This window comes from Haliotis asinina, chromosome 14 (genome assembly GCF_037392515.1).
Source record: "Haliotis asinina isolate JCU_RB_2024 chromosome 14, JCU_Hal_asi_v2, whole genome shotgun sequence".
Lineage (NCBI taxonomy): Eukaryota > Metazoa > Mollusca > Gastropoda > Lepetellida > Haliotidae > Haliotis > Haliotis asinina.
In genome coordinates, this window is record NC_090293.1 from 32,473,275 (window position 1) to 32,494,713 (window position 21,439).

General features: G+C 39.6%; 1 protein-coding gene across 1 annotated transcript; it reads left to right on the forward strand.

Moving 5' to 3' along the window:
- Positions 1-78: 78 nt before the first annotated feature.
- On the forward strand, positions 79-19,394 carry LOC137261908 (splicing factor 3A subunit 2-like). Its single transcript, XM_067799726.1, has 9 exons — positions 79-180; positions 3,485-3,626; positions 4,380-4,451; positions 5,711-5,757; positions 6,726-6,835; positions 8,586-8,635; positions 9,358-9,498; positions 11,415-11,483; positions 18,792-19,394. The coding sequence occupies exons 2-9, from the start codon at positions 3,501-3,503 to the stop codon at positions 19,158-19,160; spliced, it is 984 nt and encodes a 327-aa protein (XP_067655827.1). The 5' UTR covers positions 79-180; positions 3,485-3,500; the 3' UTR covers positions 19,161-19,394.
- The last annotated feature ends 2,045 nt before the right edge of the window (positions 19,395-21,439 follow it).

The following is a 21,439-nucleotide window of genomic DNA, read 5'->3' on the forward strand; positions in this document are numbered from 1 at the left end:
TTATGTGAAATAATTAATCTTTTCAAAATACGATTGCCATTAAGAATATTGTTATCTTATTCTCGACATGCGAGAACCGGAAGTTAAAAATTGCGAGACGTAATGGCGACGTCCAATGCCCCACGCTAAGCTAAATATTGACAATAATCGTCGATAATTATAGTAGATTAAGCGTGTTTGGTGGGTATGCACAGAGTTACTTTCTGTTATTTAAAGATAGTTCAAACAAGAGAAGTTGTTATTTATGTACGATTTTACAGTGTACAGTCACTTTAAAAGAAAGCTTATGGAACACAATGAAAGCCGGTATTTAGTGGATTCGCGGTATGCGCTCGTATTATAGATCAGCCAGATGTATGGTTTGTCTTTTTCTCAGGATTCACATACATGATGATGTAGTGATGCTATGACATTAACACTTTACAAGGTGGAGGTTGATGCAGGGGTTCAGTAATCCCATCGCCCGATGCCCGGGACAAATCAGTTTTCATTTCGGGCAGTCAACTGTCAAGTAATGGTATATTACTTGTCCGTGTACTACTAGATAAATTTCACGTATGGTTTTAAACTGCAAATAAACTGGGATTTCATTTCATATCTGCTCATAATGTAGCTTGTACATTTTGCAGTAACAATTTAGAGCTATCATTCTTTGAAATTTATCACTCTTCGATAAATAGTCCTCGGACCTCGTTGTATCGCGGCATTCATGGTATCGCGGCAAAAGGTATTTCCGGTTTTCCGATCGAGACACGCCTCGTAGAGATCATTTGCATATGTAAGTCGGCAGTCAGACGTCAGTCGCTTGTTTACATTTTGGAAAACAAGCACGATGTATCAAATCCTTATAAGTATTATCCAGGAGAAATGTTAACATTAAATTCTGGAATCTTTTGGAATCTGTTTCAACCCCATCCATGAAATAATTGCAATAATATTTACGTGTCGTTTATGACACTTCCCACTTGATCTGAACTAGGTCGCTTGCATCTTATTGATGCCATAAAAGGTAACGGAAGTGACATTAGGAGCTATATTAATCTACCGGTGGATGGCAAAATTTGTAATACAAATAAGGAAAGAAAATGTAATATGATCCCTGATCAATGAAAGCGAATTTGCACACTCAAACAAAATAGAAATTGAGAAAGAATTTTATTGTACTCCTGTACACATAATTATTTATTCATATTCTCTCATGATTTAACATCATATTTTGCTTTGAAATATGGTTGAAATCATGCCTAAAGTATAAAATCACACAATACATGTATATGAAATAATATAGAACATTACAATGAAAATGAAATATTTTAAGATATTACATTTTCTGAAATATTCTTTTCTCTTTTTTATTCAAATATTCTTAAAAAGAAATCATTTTTGAAATAATTTCAATCATATTTATTCAGGATTGTCGCAAAGCTAAGAGAAAACTCAATTTTTCTGCTAAGGCAAGACGACAGTATGACCCTGTTAGCTTGCTGCCACCCGTATCTTGTCATAGTGAAGTGGGCTCAGTGTGACAAGTGTCAGTACTGGACCCATTTGTCATTTTGCACTGACATCACTTGTGTGAGGCGCCACAGTGAATTTCTCTGTCCACATTGTGAATAAATTCTCTGAATGACTGTGAAACTAATTTGATTGAACATTTGTGCATTCTATTTTTGGAAGCCTGGTGATTTCCCTGGATAATGTTTCATTATGGACACAGTTTTGTGCAATTTGGATAGCCAAAAAATATCTCAACCTTTTTCACATTGAGGGGAGTAAAGAAATTTAATTTTCTTTCCCTATTTCACTTTGCAATCCGAGTTTTAGTGTTTACCGTGATACGATAGAGTCATCTCCTTTGGTAAATATTAACCGGCTTCGTTCGTCTGATGGTTCTCGCTGAAACACTATCAAAGTTAAAATAATATTTTCTACACAAATGTGCTTATTAAATGTCATGGTAGTCGGATTTCATGATGAAAAAGGCCATATAAGTTCCAAATTCTATTGATTATTACGGATATGCTAAGTACCGCGATACAACGAGGTCGCAGGCTAAACATTAACATCAAACATTGTGTCATAAAATCAGGACAACTTGAAAAGTAGTCACTACAAGTTACTTTCCTGAAGTCACTTGCCTTGTGGGAAGTGGCTTTTGAAAAAAAAAATTGAAACCCTGCTGATGGAGCACCATGTCCAAGATGCTGTTTATTAACCAAGGTTGTTACAGTGGCATTATATATGTGTATGTCTTTCCGAGGGAAATTGTACCCTAGCCAAAATAAGAATGCTGAAAAGTACTCTGGTCAAAATCTGAAGATAGAAACATACCCAAGGATGGGTCTATTCTGCATAGTGCTGTTTTCTTGATAGGAACCGTCATGTTGTTCTGGGTGCATTTGATTGCCTTTTATCTGCCTTTTATAAGATACAAAATGTTGATATTTTCCATGTTTATCAAAGTAAAAGATCAGATCTGGACTTGCACATGTACAGGTAAAATCTGATGCCTTATTAAAATACCTTGGCGAAACCATTTCCCTCTGCCAGCATTAGTAAGATCTCTGCAGTCTTCACTGTGGACAGAACATGTATTCCATCCTCCAAAGTGTCTCTGTTGTTGAAGTTTAACCTACTCTCCTCTTGAATTAGTCTATGAAGATCCAGGATATACTTGGTCTTCAGTATCCAGCAATTGAAAGAGAATTTTGACAATGGGCCATTTTCAGGATTATTAGTCTTTTTCTGAATTAAGAATGGGCCACTGCACTTGTATCAATAGTAAAATTCCAGATTTTAATGGGCCATTTTTCATTCTAATGGCCCACGGCCCCTGCCTTTCCCAGTGCCTGAGTATCCCATGCTGGTGGTAAGAGGCGACTAACTGGATTAGGTGGTCAGGCTCTCTGACTTGGTTGACACATCATGGTAACATCATGGATTTTCAGTTGTGTAGATTAATGCTTATACCATATACTGTTGATCACTAGATTGTTTGGTCCAGACTCGATTATTTACAGGCTGCTGCCATATAGTTTGGATGTTGCTGAGTGTGGCATTAAACAAACAACCACTCCCTTTTTTTTATTTTAACTTCCGCAACTCAACCCCTGAACTTTGCTCTCATGCTCCTTTGTGTGAATATAGAGTGGCATTGGTGCTCTTAAATATTCATCATGCATATTGTTTTATCAGTGGACAAGTAGAGAGCCTACTTCAAGGTTGTCAGCAATAACTATGTACCTAACTCACAGTCTCCTGACCTACTCACCTGCAACCAGCATGGTCAGTCAGTTGTATGCAAGTGTCTGATTGAATCCATGGACCACCCTCAGGTTCAGATCTGTATCATAGTGTATGTATGATATGGACCTTTCATTGGTGAATTTTACACATTGCGAAGCAATATACAGCTGATCATAATCTGGTGACCCGACAGCTCTGAAAGTATTGGTACATCATTTTCACTAATTGTTTGTTTCAGCTGACCCTGACCTACGATGGATTTCCAACATCGAGCTGGCGGGAAGACAGGGAGTGGAGGTGTGGCCTCTGCCTCCGAATCCAATCGGGACAGGAGGGAACGTCTTCGTCAGTTGGCTCTGGAAACCATTGATCTGAACAAGGTGATAATATGTGAACAGTGTGAGACAGTTGTCTGATGGGCGATGGGGTAGTGGTTAAAGCGTCTGCTCGCCACGTCTAAGAAGAAGGTTCGATTCCCCATGAGTTCAATATGTGAAGCCCATTTCTGGTGTCCCCTACTGGAATATTGCTAAAAGTGGGGTAAAACTATTCTCACTCACTCATTCATCTGAGAGACGACAATTTCAAAGTGCAAATTATGTCCCTTGGGAAAAACAAGTATCCAGATGGTCCTCTTATGCTTCTTGGTCTTGTCCCCCAGTTTCGGGGCCATCCACGTCCAAGACTTGCATCACTTCACTCTTCCTCCCTCATCAACATGATCAAGCTGATATGCTATGATATAACAGAAATACTCACTCACTCACTCACTCACTCACTCACTCACTCACTCACTCACTCACTCACTCACTCACTCACTCACTCACTCACTCACTCACTCACTCACTCTTCTAGATGCTGGTGCAGTATTGAGTATTGTGTTATTTTGATGTTCTTCTGTAGGAATGCCTTCACCTTGTTGACATATTTCATTGTCATAGGCATCACATTCTTTTCATAAAAAGAGAATTATGTTTAGTTTGGAATATTAATAAATGTCAGACTAGAAATGTGTGCTTGTAAAAATTACTATGATTGATTAAGCACAAGTTATATTCTTTGTTGTCTTGTAAAAGGCTGCACTTCCTTGTGCCTGTATGTGTGTCATTTGTCACTCTGTTTTATATTTACAGGATCCATATTTTATGAAAAACCATCTGGGTTCCTATGAGTGTAAACTTTGTCTCACATTACACAACAATGAGGTAAGCTTTTCAAGATAAAGAGGTAAATATATCTTTTTTCAACATCTTTGAGTCATATGTCATGATTCCATGTTATTTATGAACTTGGATATATGTGTCAAGTCCAGAAGATCCAAGTTTTAACTGCTGTTATTTTACTGCTCTTTGTTGCAAGGCTTTCACAGTTTAATTGTGTCTCTTATGAATTAATAACTTTCAAGTCACAATATGGCTGAAATATTGCCAATGTGACCATAAATTTTAACTCTCTCTGTCACCTCCAAGTTTTTTCTCATGTGTGAATCGTTTTCTTAGGTTCTTTATCTTTGAATTATTTTATGAGTGGCATTAAAACATACTTTGTCACTTCCTTTTCACATGGATGCTACTTGCAAGGTGTCTCTAAACATTTCTCACCAGTTTCCATAGATTTCTGACCCTTGTGAAAGAACTTTTGCTGTTGTTGAATATGGCATAGCCTCAGGTGGAGATTTTGATGTTTGAGCTGAGACTTGCTGAAGATCTGAACAGATTGTCTGAACAGTTGTAGTCATTCCAACACCCTCATTGTCTTGTATCCATTCTTACTTTTAAGCAATGTGGGATAAACTTATTGTGTCTGGTTTATCGTTTTCATGAAACCAGTAAGTCTCTGTTAGGTTAATGAGCTCAAAGTTCAAATAGTTGTCTTTGGATTATCTCCCTTCAATAATCACACTTCACCCAGGAGGGCTGTTAGGCATACTGTGTGGAAACAATCGGTGTTGGCACGTCATTTTGTGAGTTGGCTTTAGGGCCTGCTGGTGCCCTCAGGCTTTAAAATCTACAGGCCCTGAATGAAATCTGCAGGCTCAATGTTATTTTGTCAAGCCAAAGTAGACTGCACTGTACCCAGTTTCACACTGTTTCTACAAAATCAATTTGCAAAACCTATGGCGCAGAGAGGTTTATTTGTTGAAGACTGGTGCTGACAGTCCCACATGCAAAGTGTTGAAATTCCTGTAAGTGAAACTGTAAGTTATGAAATGAAGGATCATGGATGATTCCTGAATGTTTATAAGGCAAAAAGAACATGGAGAAGATTAAAATTAAAAATACAAGACAACCACCGAAGACCTCAAGGGCTTGTAAATATTTGAAAGTCCCAGACTGATGCAATATCAACTGGCCCTGGGCCTCCGGTCCGGCAGTTATTTTGAACGCTTGAAACGATGCATAATTTTGTTGGCATTGATCCTGCTGATACCCTGAGTAAGAAGTTTCTGAATGTTTTCTTGCAGGGAAGTTACCTGGCTCACACGCAAGGAAAGAAACATCAAGCAAACTTGTAAGTCTGACAAGATCAACAACTTAACCACCTCTTTGCACCTGTTTTCTACAGTTGGTATAATGTGGGTTACATTGATGGCATTGTTGAATATGACGTTTGCACTAAGGTGACCTCATCTCCAATATCTCAGTGAGGACTTTATAAGTTGTCCACTGGTCACGAGGGCTCCATGGGCTCATGTACCCTTGAGGTTTGTTTATGTTCCGCGAGCCCGCATGAGCCCAAGGACCCTGAGGGACCAGTGAACAACATATTGATATTAACGAACTCCTGAATTTATATTTTAAAGTGTTTGAAGCACTTCTGTTGAATGCGAGGTGAATCGCCATTTTGCAGACAACACAATTTAAACAGATTTAGAGTTATCTCCCTTTCCGTCGATTTTCAATTGCAAAACATCAGTAATTTCCGTGCTTCATGGGTGATTCAATGTTATTCGAGACAAAGAAGTACTGCCATGAAGCACCAGAAGAGTTCGTAATTCCCAGCGGTGCACATTGAAAATAATACATCGCCTGTAAGCGGGGTACATTGAAAATAATACAATGGCACTTAGCCAATCAGAAAGCGACATTCTTGTGTGAGGTAAGAGAAATATGTTTTCACAGCACTAAGGTTGTTTTGTGTGAGACTGCTAAAGCGTCTGTGTCCCTTCATTAGTGTTTATTCTAGTTTGTAGGGTGGAAGGGTAGCCAAGTGGTTTAGGTGTTTGCTCATCACGCTGAAGACCTGGGTTCGATTCCCCACATGGGTACAATGTCTGAAGCCCGTTTCTGGTGTCCCCTGCTATGATATTGCTGGCATATTGCTTACAGTATATACCTTTGCCATTTTAGAGGTCAGTGTTTTATCAAATGTACCTGGTTTCCATGATTCCTCGCACAAAACTTGTTCAGCAAGGGCAGGATGAAACTGGTAGCAGTATCTTGTGAAGCATACTTTAAGGCAGTGTTTTGTACTACCAGGGCTCGGAGGGCAGCTAAGGATGCCAAGGAAGCCCCTGCACAGCCTGCTCCAGAGAAGGCCAAAGTTGACATCAAGAAATTTGTGAAGATTGGTCGACCTGGTTACAAAGGTAGGTTCTGTTCGGAGGGCCACAGCTTGGATGGTTGAGGTAAAGAAAGGAGAAATAGGGGGTGTTTTTTTTTTTTCGTCTCACTGTGATATTTCTGTAATATTGCTCTAAGTTACATACACACTCACACACAAACAGATAGAGAAAGGTAATCCCTTTAAAGGTAAACTCTCATGCCACACTTCTTTAAAAATAAATTATATTTCTCGTTAATGCTCATCATCAGCCTCTAACGAGGCTACCATACAATGTATTCTGATGAAAAATTTAATATGAAATTAAAAAGTTAAGTGAATTAATGCAGTGTTGCACTCTCATGCCCACTACCGACTGAATATTATTTCAAACTAATCCCATAGAGTTATGTCCCATGGGACTCTCTTCTGAATGTCCTATAATGCAATTTATGATTGAAGTCAGTACGGCATACACTGACAACACCACATACGAAAGTTTTCAATGAACCGAGCAATCGTTTACATTCCATATAGAGCAAGTGTTATCTGTTTGGAAGCTGTTCACCTCAAAGTTTCAATTATCGATTTCAGGCACATATTAAGGGTTAATAAGTCTCTTATTGTATCAACAGGAAGCTAAAATGAGTGCATGCGTGACACTGTGCCTCTAAGTGGGTTGTGTGAAGTCAGTGTCGGCAGTGCATCATGGCCATTGGAGGATTATACTTGGCATTAGTTAACAGTTGACACAAGCATATAATCTGCACAACAAACATCTATTTTTGCATCCTGTTTTCAAAGAAGCCATGGCATATGTCACTAGTTCCACGAGACATGACAAGCAATGCCTCTGCCCTTCCCTAAAGCCAACTGTGTTCATGTAAACAAAGTTGACAAGTGTTGTTTCCTTTAATTGCTTACGAGAAAGGGATTGGTGACCAGGGCCTAGATTTTCAGTGTTTAGTGCCAAGAGAGCTTCAAGAATCTAGGCCCAGATGACCAAATATTGTTATAACATACAACTCATCAGCACCTAGCTCAATTAAGAAATGATACTTAAACACTTTTGTGTCGACTGAATTAACTGTTTTTGGATATTGTGTAGTACAAAGGGGTATACTTTCTTACAATATCTTAGAATGCTAAAATATGTTTTTTTAACAAGCCCTATCAGGTATTACTTTTAGCTTTGAAAATCAAAGGCATTCTTCAGACATTTAGAAACTCCTCTACAGAATATCATCTTGATGTCAGTGTGTTGTTTTTGTTAATACATATGATTGTGCAAGTTACCAGTGTTTTATTTTTAACCACACATGTACTTCAACTTTAAAGTGTAATGTTGCCAATATTAAGAGCATTTGAGGTGAGCTAAGGGGCAGTTGATTAGGCTAGTGGTTAAAGGCTTTCCTTGTCACTCCAAAGACCCGGGTTTGATTGGCCACATGGCTTCAGTGTTGAAGCCCATTTCTAGTGTCCCCTGCTGTGATAATGCGGGAATATTGCTATAAATGAAGGTAAACTACTACCTAGCTCACTCACTTACTCATTCAGGTGAGCTAAAGGACACTTTGGCTCTGTTACTTAATAATTATTAAAGCCTCATAAATCTGTCATCAGGTGTGTGTCAGTGCAATGCTTTCATGAAAAATGGCTTTCATGAAGCTGTTAGCTAAGCTTACAATTTCATGACACTGTTTTAAGTGTTTATGAAACTGTTTTTCTCCTTTCCTTCTGATGTATGTTCTGATATCATAGGGGAGTGGTACCTTTGACTGTTTTTTTTGTTTCAGTGACAAAACAACGGGATCCGGACACAGGGCAACAGAGTTTGCTGTTTCAGGTCAGTTGGGGGTAGCTTGTAATGTCATCATGACATACCAGCCGATATGTCACTGTGACCTGACAGGACATTGGGAAGTACTTCAGTAAAATGATCTGCTTGTAGTTGTAACTTCAGAAGCATGGGTTGTTAAGTGCTCTAACATGCTGGATCTTGCTGTCAAGAGTTACTTTCCTTAGCTGCCAGGATCTGCTGATCAGTGCCTCAAATTACAGCTTACATGCTTCTGTCATGATCTTCATTTCAGCAGAGAACAGTGTAACATAATGTATTGAACTACCTGGGTTTAATTGAGTCATTGATTTCAGTAACCCTTACTTGTTGTAAGAGGCCACTAATGGTCAGGCTCACTGACTTGGTTGGCACATTCATTGTATCCCAGTTAAGTATATTGATGTTCATGCTGTTGATCATTGGATTATCTGACTTAGACTTGCATATTTGCAGACCATTATCGCATAGAAGGAATACTGCTGAGTGAGGCATTAAACAATCAACAGTAGAAATTGACTAAACAATGACCATGTTTAGAATACTGCTTTGGATGCACGGGAGGCTTGGTTTCATTTCATGTGGGCATGATGTGTGACACTCTTTTCTGGTGTCTCCCACCGAGCTATGGCTTGAAGGTTGTTCAAAAGCGGCTTAAATCGTACTCACTCATTCTTTCACTCACTCACTCTTTTACGCTCTTGCTCACTGTTCCAACTGTTGGACTGCAGATTGACTACCCAGAGATAGTGGAGAGTATGATGCCGAGGTATCGTTTCATGGCTGCCTACGAACAGAAGATGGAACCCCCAGACAGGCGGTGGCAGTACCTGCTGTTTGCTGCAGAACCGTATGAAACTATCGCCTTCAAGGTAGGTGTAGAGAACCTTGGACTGTTCCTGAATGTTTGGACAGTTGTGCATTGAGATGAGTTGTGTTAGAGATGAAAAATGGTTTCAAGTGAAACCGGATCTGCGTTTATGATTGATAGTTTACATTAATGAAGTACTCTATACATGCATCTGGTGAATGAGGAAGAGGACTTGTGTAAAGGTGATGTTTAATTATGTAGACATGAGCGGTGAATCATATCACTGTCCGACTTTTCTGAGTCCGCCTATAGATTCCCAATGGAGACATTTATTTCATATCTCATGAGTAAATGATGAATGGATAAAGGGATGTAGTAACCATGGTAAGTGCAGTGAGTGTGTGTCACTCATCCATACATATATTGAAGTATGGAAGGGATGTTGGATGAGAACTCGTGTAATGTCAGAATGAGGTTGGGTTCAATTTAGGAGATAAACGACATTGTAAACAAAAAGTAAACCAAAGGGCTTTACTGTCTGCACTCGTTTACATTGAATACTGGTACAGTAGTGAAGTGTCATCAGTTGGCTGTTTCAGCTGGTTCCCATGGTAGCATCTGCAGTTGCTCATTTGTGACGTCATTCTAACTTTGCGTCACAATATGATTTGAATGATGTCACCGCTTTAGTTGACACAACAAAACAATTGTTTTGCGATGTGTCAATGTGTCAGTATGTAGTGAATAATCCTGCAGTTACCGGGAATCTAATGCCACTTGATCATGTTTTTCAACCAATCAGATTACAGAACACAGTGACTTTTGGTTTACAATTAATAATGACATACTTATACACACTGGAGATTGGATGTGACAGACTAAAGCAAAGAATACTGGTTGAAATGTCAAATGATTTAGGTGGAATTATGTCTGAGGGCTGAAGGAATGGTAACCATCTTCCTGCCATCTCTGTGGAAGTAAGATGGATATTGACCACTGTAATGAAAAACCAAAAAGGGATTTGGGAATATCTGGCATCACTTAACTGACTGGATACTCTGCAGATGCTGTTGAAACTCTTGTCTGAAACTTGCACACCATTTTCCATATTTTTCAAGAAGCAAATTTTATTATGCAATTTTGACTGGGCAATGAACAGACTTATTAGACCAGCTAGACATTTAGCTCCACAGTTACAGCAGGCGCAAATGGAAAAGTGGCTTCAGTTAACACTCTTATTTTGGAATGATGATATTTATGAGCAGTTCTTCCAATATGCAAGTAAATCCTGACACACAAAGGGTCCAATGGTGACATGGAAGTGAATGTGTCCACCATCTGCACTGATGCAAACCTGACATGTTTGTTTTTGATGGCATATGACTTTTTTCTTAGTGTATTTATTGGCTCTTTTTGTTTGCGGGTGATGGGGGAGCTTGTTTTCAAGAATCGGAACAAACCAACCCTATTTGCAAACAAAATGTCACTTACTTGAAAATATTTGGTCACATTCAGCATAAATCATCCTGTTCCAAAAGCCAGCACCAGCTTTTGAAAGACAAGGTCAGTTGTAATTACTGGATTGATTAGGTTTATGTAACACAAAAATCTTACACAAAAGGTCCACTCATAGCTGCCAGGTGATTAAAACTTCAATGAGGAAACTCCTTTTTGTATAACCATCTTTGATTTGGTATGGTATCACCTCAAGACTTTGTTGGCGTGGGTCAGAGGAAAGGGAGATAACTCTTAGGATACTGTTTATGACTGGCTGTATTTGAAAATGAACTCCTTGTGCCAATTGCTGGCAGACAACAGAATGGTTTAACTGTTATATGTGAACAGAGTATCCTTTTATCTTGTGTTGTGTGGTAAGAACTAAACTTAAATATATGGAAATGATAAGGTTTTGACAAATGAAAGGCAGTGGTATGAGAGAGTTATAACTGAGTAATAGTTGAGGTCTGTTGCTTGCAGGTGCCTAGCAGGGAAGTGGACAAGGACCCCAAGAAACTGTGGACACACTGGAACAAGGATACAAAGCAGGTTTGTGGAACTGTATTCATAATCCCTGTGCCTGAAAGGTGGACTGATGAATTGCAATCCAACGCAAAAACTAATATACATAATAGTGACACAATTCATTGTTATGAGGGAGGAGTGCAGAGGAAGGGAAAGCCAGGTGTTGGAGAAGTATGTGCACACATGCCGAGAAAGTCATTTATTCATTAACCTCTGCTGTGCCTTCTCACACACCTGGCTGTCTCTTTCTCTGCACTCCTCCCTTGTAGCAAGTATTGAACTGTGTGAATATTTCAATGATAGATTGCTAAACAACTTGTTATTTTTAGAACAGAAATTCTGCAAAAATACTTACACTCACAGAGTTGGTATAATGTCTTGATTATGATCAGCGTGTCATTTGGTATTTTATGTTTATTAGTTTTCGAGTTAGTTTGCAGTTCATCAGTTTAAAGGAACTATAGTAACTTTTGCATTGATTTATGATATTTTCTTAAGTATGTACCTGTCTATAATGTGCACCTCCTTCTAGGGTATGCAGAATTCTGGGAAAAGAATATTTTGAGCATTGTATACAGTCAGTGATCTACATTGTACCCCTTCAATGAAGTTAGATATCAAGGGGCACATGCTAATAAACTTGGTAAAAAATTGGAAGTGTAAGATGCAACATCACTAAAGTACTGTCAGAAATAGAAAGAAAACTGTTTTTTGGCACCCTAAAATACACATTTGCAAATAGCATATGTCAAAATAACCCACATTGGCCTAACTGGGCATTCAGTAGGAAGTCTAGAAAAGCATGTTTACTGGTAAAATCACACACACACACACAGTATGCATAGTAGCTGAAAACATTAGATCAGTCTATAGTTGCAGAAAAGGTCACTCAGCCAGTCAGCTCAACTGGCATGGAATGCATGTGGGCCTACAGGCACAAGGGTCCATCTCAAAGACATTTTAGGCCTTTCCCTGTGTGCTGAATATGTCTCATCTGTTGATTAACACCTTACATGCCTTTTATCCCTTTGGCATGTAATGCAGGAGGATATGGTCGCTGTCTTGACTGTCTGTCCCTCTGTCCATCAGTAATAATTTTGTTTCCAGAGCATAACTCAAAAAACATCAAATATTTTTATTCCAAAATTGGGAGATATTATAAAGTGAACCTGTGGTTATGCCTTTTGCCATTTACATTTAAATTTTTGGCATTTTTATTTCTTATGTTTTTCCATGGAACGTTTTTATCTTAGCCTGATGGAAGGGGTGGGCTTTGTTTCTGGATCATAATGAAAAAAAATGTTCAATATATGTCTGCAGATTTTTGTCATATTCATTTTTTCTGGTTCCCATGGAAATGATTCAGACTTCAGTCTCAAAACTGAGGGGTGGGTTTCGTTTCCGGAGCACAACTTAAAAACTTCTAAATATCTTTCAGTAGATCTTGGCAGATATATGATACAGATCTTGAAGTGGTGCCTTCTGCTGGTTGCAAATTTTTGGCATTTTAATTTTTCATAATTTCCATGGAAACGATTCAGACATAGTCTCAAAAGGGCTTCATTTCCGGAACACAACTTGAACTTTACTCACTTGACAAGGTTTACTTTTCCATCATTGTAAGGCAAAATAGGGATTGCACCATCAAATATTTTTGCCCCATATAGATCCTGGTTAGAATTGACGTTCAGTAACCCAAGCTTGTTGTTAGAGGTGACTTACACATTGTATCACAACTAGTTGGCATATTGCTGAGTGCTTCTGTAAAACTAAATTCACTTTCTCACTCATTCAAATATTGTGAGTGAAAAACTTAATGACATTAAGATCTGTGCTAATATGGTGATGTGCTTGTGATGGGTGATGCATTCTTTTTCACAGAGATTGTCCTTGGGGCACATATATGCATTTTCTGCTGCTGAAAATGTCACGTGACAGTTGTATCAATGTTTTAATAAAATATTGTACAATAAGCAAAAAGTCTTTTTTGTTCATTATATGGCCCCTTACCACATGGAGTCACCCCTCTGCTGCGCATGCGCAGGCACCCAGGTAAGCATCCAAGCCTGTATCATCATTCCTTCTGCTGAATGAACAATAAAGACTTTTTGTTTATTGTACAATATATTAAAACCTTGATACAACTGTCATGTGACATTTTCCATCAGCAGAAAATTCATAGTCTAGACTACCAGTTGTTTGACTTCCATTTTTGTGGACGTCACAGTGGCTGAGCGGGCTAGGCGGCTGACTTTGTGAACTGGCAATTAGTAGCCTGACTCTGAGGGAGGAGGTTAGAATCCCGGATGGGACTCAACCAAAAAGTACTAGAATTTGTACTTTACTGAGAAAGTGAAATCCCAAATGTGGCGTATGTTACATTTGACCACTTTCGAAATGGCATTGTGTATTCCTACTCTTAGTATATTACAATATGTATTGCAACATCGATGTCTATATCGCAATAAGTTGCAATGCAATATTTTTTATTTTAATTTTATTTGACTCAGCCCACACAGTGAATCACAGCTCCCCACAACACTCGCATTGTCAGTTACATCCTGGTTGAATATCTCATCCTCCTGCTGACATACACCTGACACTTACCTGTCAGGTGGGAAGGTTGGATAAAGAGGTGCGCAGTCAAACTGGTAGTAGACACCAGTATGTTGTGAGCATGCTTTCTGTTTTAGTTGTTGCATTACAAATATTTCTCCCAGAGGTAATGGTCAAAACTGAAATCAAAATAGGTAGGAGAAATTTGTTGTCATAATGAAAACTAGAATTCCAGTAGTTACGAGGGTTGGATGAAAAGTTCTCAGTCTGAGTGGTTTTTCCCCACCAGGTAGAGACAGGTGTTTGCCACCAATGAGGTCAATCATTTAGTGAATCATAGACACAAGAACTACAAACATACTAATAGTTTTATCTCAACTACAGCTCTTTTGGTAAACCTACCCTCTGAAATCATCAGAAATGGACAAAACTGAATACAGGGCAGTCATCAAGTACTTGCAGAAGAAAGGGATGTCCCCAACACAGATACATGCTGACATGGTCTCCACTCTAGGGGATGATGCTCCTTCATTTTCCACAGTAAAGAAGTGGGCTGCAGAATTTAAGCGTGGCAGACAAAGCCTTGATGATGACCCACGCTCAGGAAGGCCTTCAACAGCAACCACTCCAGAAAACATCACGCGAGTGCTCGATATGTTGATGGATGATCGACGATTGACTACTCGACATATTGCTAGTGTAGTGGGCATCTCTCATGAGAGGGTTGAGCATATTATCACCAACGAATTAGGAATGACTAAAGTTTCTGCAAGATGGGTGCCAAAGCTCTTGACAGCAGAACAGAAACGTGTCAGGTTCCAGACGTCCCTTGACAATTTGCGTCGTTTTGAAGCAGATCCTGATGATTTTGTGGCACGATTTGTAACCATGGATGAGACCTGGATACATCACTTTCAACCAGAAACAAAACTACAGTCAAAACAGTGGAAGCATCCTGATTCACCAGCTCTGAAGAAAGCCAAGTCTGTTCCTTCAGTTGGAAAGGTGATGGCATCAGTCTTTTGGGATTCCAGGGGTATTCTGCTCACTGATTATCTTGAAAAAGGTCAAACTATCAACGGCAGATACTATGCTGATCTACTGAACCAGTTGCGAGAAGCAATCAAAGCCAAACGACGAGGGATGATTGCTAAAGGTGTCCTCTTCCACCAAGACAATGCACCTGTTCACAAATCGGTGGTGGCCATGACAACAATCCGCGATTGCGGCTTTGAACTCATTGACCATCCTCCTTATTCACCTGATTTGGCTCCTTCTGACTTCCACCTGTTACCCAAAATGAAAAAGGAACTCGCCGGTCGCCATTTTGCAAGTAATGATGACGTCATTTCCGCTGTGACTGATTTTTTTAGGGTAGCTGAAGAAGATTTCTTCCTGACCGGGATTCGTGCCTTGCAGCATCGCTGGCAAAAGTGTGTGAACTTGGAAGGGGACTATGTAGAAAAATAAATTACAAACGTGGACTTTGTAACTTTTTTTCACAGTGAGGCTTAGAACTTTTCAGCCAACCCTCGTATGTTTTCATTATATGCACAGTTTAAAAGGGAGACAACCCACATTTAAACTCTGATCGTGTCATGTCAAGACCATTTCTCCATCCTACAGGGCATAGTGAGTGGGCAAGCTATCTAAGGTGCCAGTCGAGTGTTGTGAGGAGTTGTGACTCACCGTGGTATTGTTACAAAAGTATTGGGTTTCGAGTTATTTTTGAACGTATGCAAAGTTTTGTTAGCATTATGAATGAGCTTTATTCCAGGCGTAAAAACATCTCTCATTTTGTTAAGCAATTATTCACAATCAATGTATATTATAAGATCAGACATCACACAATGATACAATGCTTGAATATATTTCTCTTTATAAAGTAATAGTTTCAGATAATACACTATTATGATCACTGCAGAATTCATCTCAGGATATTAACGTATATGTTTTAAGTGAAAACCAGCTGGGGACAGCTCAGCTCTGCACAGCTAATTGCTAGTACTGGTGCTGTATACAAGACAATTACACAACAGTATCTTAATCCTTGCACATAAGACAATGCCTAGCAAAAACAAATTAGAATTGAATAGGTAAATAATCTTGTCTAGTGGTGGTTTTAACCCCCTGGATGCCACAGGGACATATATGTCCTTCCTCTTCACACCTCACTTTGAAGTCCAATAAAATTCTAAATATACCATGCACATGTATGTACTTCACAGTTTTGAATTTGGAAAATTCCCTGTTTCAAGAAACATCCACTATTATCTCAGACCAAGCTAAAGTGATTAAAATTGCCTTTCAAAATAAGCTTCATTGTAAATGTCTCCATTTTTCACACTATACAAAATTGCAATTCCGAGCGTTTTTTGCTGTATGAAATTCTTCAAAGGCATTTAGAAGTTGGTGAGGTAATACAAGACGCTATTATGGATGACAACTTCTTTAATTCTTTTAGCATGATGTTTCAAGGCTAATTCTTGCCCCTTTGTCAGGTGGATAATGACCATAGGTAACATTGCAGAATATATATATAGGTATACATGAAGCCAGAGAGGTAAGATGTATATACAAGCACTTAAATGTAATTAGGTATGTACAGTCACAGAGGGGAGATGAAAAGGAGGAATGTTTTAACAGTACATGGTTGTTTACACAGCAGATAGATTGAGAGTCTATGAGTCCTTGTTGACACACCAGGCAGAGGGTAGGTACACGCCTTGATCTCTATTGATCTGAGGTTCTAATATTCTGATGTTGATTGCTTCCCAAAGCTTCCTTCTCCGCCAATCACTGATGTTGGAAACCAGGATCTCAGTGTTTTTCCAGTCGATGGAGTGGTTTGGATAGTTGACCATGTGTTCAGAGAGGGCCGATTTCAGATCTAATTTTCTTACTGAAGTTTTGTGCTCTTTGAGTCTGATGTCGAATGGTCTGCAGGTTTCACCTATGTAGCTGCTGCCGCAATCACAGTTTATCTTGTAGATGCAGCCTCTGGGGTTGGGGTTGGTTTGATCACTGCCGCCTCTTCCATTGGCAATAAAATATGTAGTAAAACTGTCTAATTGTTGATAAATTCAGGACATTACTTCAATGGTAAAACCATTCATTTTATATTTTGTTAAAAAAGTGTTGAAGTTTGACACAGTAGCCCAGACCTTTTACACATTGAGTGGAAATTCGGCTAGATATATACTAATCGGCAAACCTGTGTCGTCTTTTTCCGTCACTAAATGCACAAAACATGCCATGACGTCAACTAAAGTGTTTATTATTTTTAGGTATTTCATTACATTTGAAGATGTGTCTGTTACTCTGTTAATAGTGATGCAAAATGAATAAAAATACATCTACACAAACAGGAGAATATGGGAATCTAAGAACTAAATTATGTATCAGATAGGGCCATCCAAATCGCTATTACCTCCTTTCTGATTTAGTACACTGGCATCTTTCCTTACAGATTGTGAAACTACCAAAAGGAATCCTCTCACATTGGGGAACTTTGTATTGGAATAGTTTGTTTCACTGTGAACAAAACATAACGAAAATATCCTGTCCCCATCCACAGCAAATTCTCTCCGTGTGATCTGGGTTACATTGACATAATATAAAGCTTAGCGGAGTTATGGCCCCTTATCTTTATACGTGCATGACCTCTCTGTTGATGTTTGACGTCATAGAAAAAAATTGATTTTTGACATTTATTGAGGGTTATATTTATGCCAACAGATAGGAAATGAATTTTTCTACATTTCTGTGTAATTTTATAGCTGTACACAGATGCAGGACCACACAAGCGCATTTCTCGGACAATATTCTTTTTTCAAACCTTACGAAAATATGTGTCTGAAGAAAAACGTGGCATCCAGGGGGTTAATTGCTGGTGTCTCGCGCCATGATATTTTAGGAAAATTACGAAGAGCGATGTAAAACTTTGCTATACATATGGCATATAGCAAACATTGAGCATATAGCACTTGTCAATCAGGAAAACAGTCCGAGATGTTGTTAGACTGGAGTGGCTGTATGGCTCAAGAAGAGGATTAATGATTTTCAGGTCTACAGTAAGATGGGTAGATCATAGCAAAGTCGTCCAGTTTACCTCCATGATTAAGTTTTTGTTGATCCTACACTAACACGTCATAAATTCCCTGCCTTGATTTGAAGTACAATGAATTAACGTCAACACACAGGGAGGGTAAGGGAGGTAAGTCATATCACATAAACATTAAAGCCATTGTCAGTTTTAGCATACATGAAGGCGCCCTTTCTATGGCCAACCAGTTTTACTACTTTGAATTTCTCACAAACCCTGTGATAACATTTGGGACTGGCCACATGTTGTTGATGTTACCAACATACTGTTTTGACTGATCTGTAACTCACTTTCTGACGTTAGACCCATTTGTGTGGTGAATCAGTTTGGCAAATGAAATTTTGAGTGGGTAATCTAAGATCACAATACCCATACCAAAGGATCCCCAAAGCCATAACAAAAATCAGCATTCCATCTGTGCTGTTTGTCCTAAAGATATAGAGGTAGACTTTGAAGTGACTCCCTCTCTCCCCACCCCGACTACGTCCTGGAGACCAGGAACATGAGTGGGAGAACTGACTGACGTACTTTGTCTCTTATTGGTCAGATAAATATTTACCAACATGTCAACATTTATGAGGATTATTATCTAGATTAGAGCCTGTGGGTGTGTCTTGTATCCGATTATGCTCAAGGCTGTGAATTTGCACTGTTTTTTCTCTTTGTTTCAGTATTTCCTTCAGTTTGCATTCAAGGCTGACCCCAAGGGCCTCATGCAGTCCATGCAGCCTCCAGTAGCTCTGGGTCCCCCTCGGATGCCTGGCCCTCCACGGATGCCTCCTCCTCCTATTCCCCCACCCATGGGGATGCCACCACGTCCCCCTCCCCCATCAGGCCCTCCTCCGAGCCAACAACCTCCTCAGGGTCCACCTCCAGTTCCTCCCCCTTCGAACATGATGCCCATCGGTCCACCCCCTTCTGCACCACCCCCACCCCCAATGATGCCTCCTGGCCCCCCTCCTTCTTCTGCTCCGCCTCCCTTAGCTCCTCCTGCACCTCCAGCTCCACCCCCACCTCCTCCGCCAAACCCACCATCTTAATAAAGGTGTGGGCAGTTTTAATGGAGGAGATGGAAAAGGGGGTTTTACTGGGTTTCACAATCACTTCTCAAACTTCTAAGCTGGAAAGTGAGAGACAACTAGACTTACTATCATTTTTATTAATTACATGATAATAAGGGACCGAAGTGAAAATTTGACCATAATTTTGCATTCATTCATTGTGTCTATCATCAAGACATATATATTGTACAAAATAAAATCAGTCAATATTAATTTTTTGTGCCTTATTTCAAATTCTTGGTTGCCAAAAATATTTTGCGTTGTGTCTATTTAATATTTCATTGTTTGTACTTGCATAATATCAGTCTATGAAATAAGTGAAAAGCCCAGCCAGACATCAGAGCTGGTAACGTAAAAATTTACCAGCCCAAAATGGATTTAACCAGAACCATCAAAATAACTCTGATGTTTGGAATATGATACACAATAGTTTACTAGACCATCAGACGGCTAGCTGTAAATTTAGACCATCCATTAGAAATCTAGCCCATCTTGGGCGGTTGTAAAGACCTTATTTCATACACTGTTAACATGCATCTGGTAATTTTATGAAGCTCAACATTTGAAACCTGACTAGGGTTTGTATCTGATATTCTCTCAAAATAAGATTCTTGGCCTGGTCATAAGGAGAGAGGGAGTAGCCTAGTTGCATGAGCATTTGCTAGTCAATTCCCCAGATGTGTACAATGTGTGAAGCCCATTTCTGGTTTCCCATACGGGGATATTGCCAGAAAATTGCTAACAGCACCATAAAACCATACTCACTTGGTCCTGGCTTTGCCAAAGAGTCAGTTAATGTGAAAAAGGAGCATGTGTTGTTGCTCTTGTCAGTGACCCAACAAATTTCAGTGCAGAGTTGCCTGCCTTATGTGGCCAAGGAACCTATGATTGTGGTTTTGAGACCCAGATTCTTGATTTCATGGTTTGTCAAGCATGGTACACTTGAAGGACTCAAGAAAGCTAAATGTCAAGAAAGTTGATGTCTAAAACCTGCATCACTTTCCTGGTCAAATCGCATGCCATATTATTTGCACACACACTGCCTGATACTACCTGGCCAGTGTGGGTGGGTGGGTGGGTGGGTGAGTGAGTGATGAGACTATCTGACCAATGTGGGTGGGTGAGTTAGTAAGTGAGTCTCTGTAAAGTCTCTGCAGTCTGTAAATACAACATATGTCATATTTGGGATTTCACTTTCTTAGTAAAGTACAAATTCTAGTACTTTTTTCGGTTGAGTCCCATCCGGGATTCGAACCCGCACCCTCAGAGTCAGGCACCTAATTGCCAGCACACAAAGTGGGTGCGGGTTCGAATCCCGGATGGGACTCAACCGAAAAAAGTACTAGAATTTGTACTTGACTAAGAAAGTGAAATCCCAGATATGACATATGTTGCATTTGACCACTTTCTAAATGGCATCATGTAATCACAGTCTGTAAATAATCACGTCTGGACCAGACAATCCAGTGATCAACAGCATGAACATAGATCTGCTCAGTTGATATATATTGACCTGTCAACCAAGTCAGGAAGCCAGGCTTAGAAATGTAAGCACATACCTACTTAACATATGTGGATATTGTTATCTATTTACTGTGTTGAAATGTCTCTCTGTTGCATGACTAAGGTTATTGCTATGGAGCCTACAACCATGGGTTTGAATCCCAGGTCTCCAGATACATGCTGGTCAATGAGCATTCTAATAAATCCTCCATCACTTCATAAGATTACCTCCCACAACCATATTAGCTGATCCTGTCTCTCTCTCTCTAGGTCCCCGCTAGAATAGGTCTTCAGCAACCCATGCTTGTCATAACAGGGGGCTATGCTTGTAGTAAGAGGCGACTAACTTAATCAGGTGGTCAGGTGGTCCTGACTTGGTTGACACATGTCATCGGTTCCCAATTGCGCAGATCGATGCTCATGTTGTGGATCACTGGATTGTCTGGTCCAGACTCGATTGTATACAGACCACCGCCATATAGTTGGAATATTACTGAGTGCGGCGTAAAACTAAACTTACCCACTCACTCCTCACTCTCTCTGTTTTGTTTATTTATGTTCTCATATTATTTCAAATGACCACTGAGACTGTTGAAATGATGTGTACCTTAACATTGTCTGTGCTAAGGTTGTGAAGTAGGGGCATATCCTATGTATCGATAGCCTTTGAGCAGCACCCAGGTTGAGCGAGATGGGATTAACGTGTCCGAACAGATAGTCCAGATATATTACGGTTGTCCGATTGCTGATATCGG

Bases quoted from the DNA above. Each gene is read 5' to 3' on its own strand.
- LOC137261908 (XM_067799726.1), top strand. From the start codon at position 3,501: ATGGATTTCCAACATCGAGCTGGCGGGAAGACAGGGAGTGGAGGTGTG. The intron at 6,836-8,585 runs GTAGGTTCTGTT...TTTTTGTTTCAG, and splicing joins TGGTCGACCTGGTTACAAAG to TGACAAAACAACGGGATCCG. The intron at 9,499-11,414 runs GTAGGTGTAGAG...TGTTGCTTGCAG, and splicing joins ATGAAACTATCGCCTTCAAG to GTGCCTAGCAGGGAAGTGGA.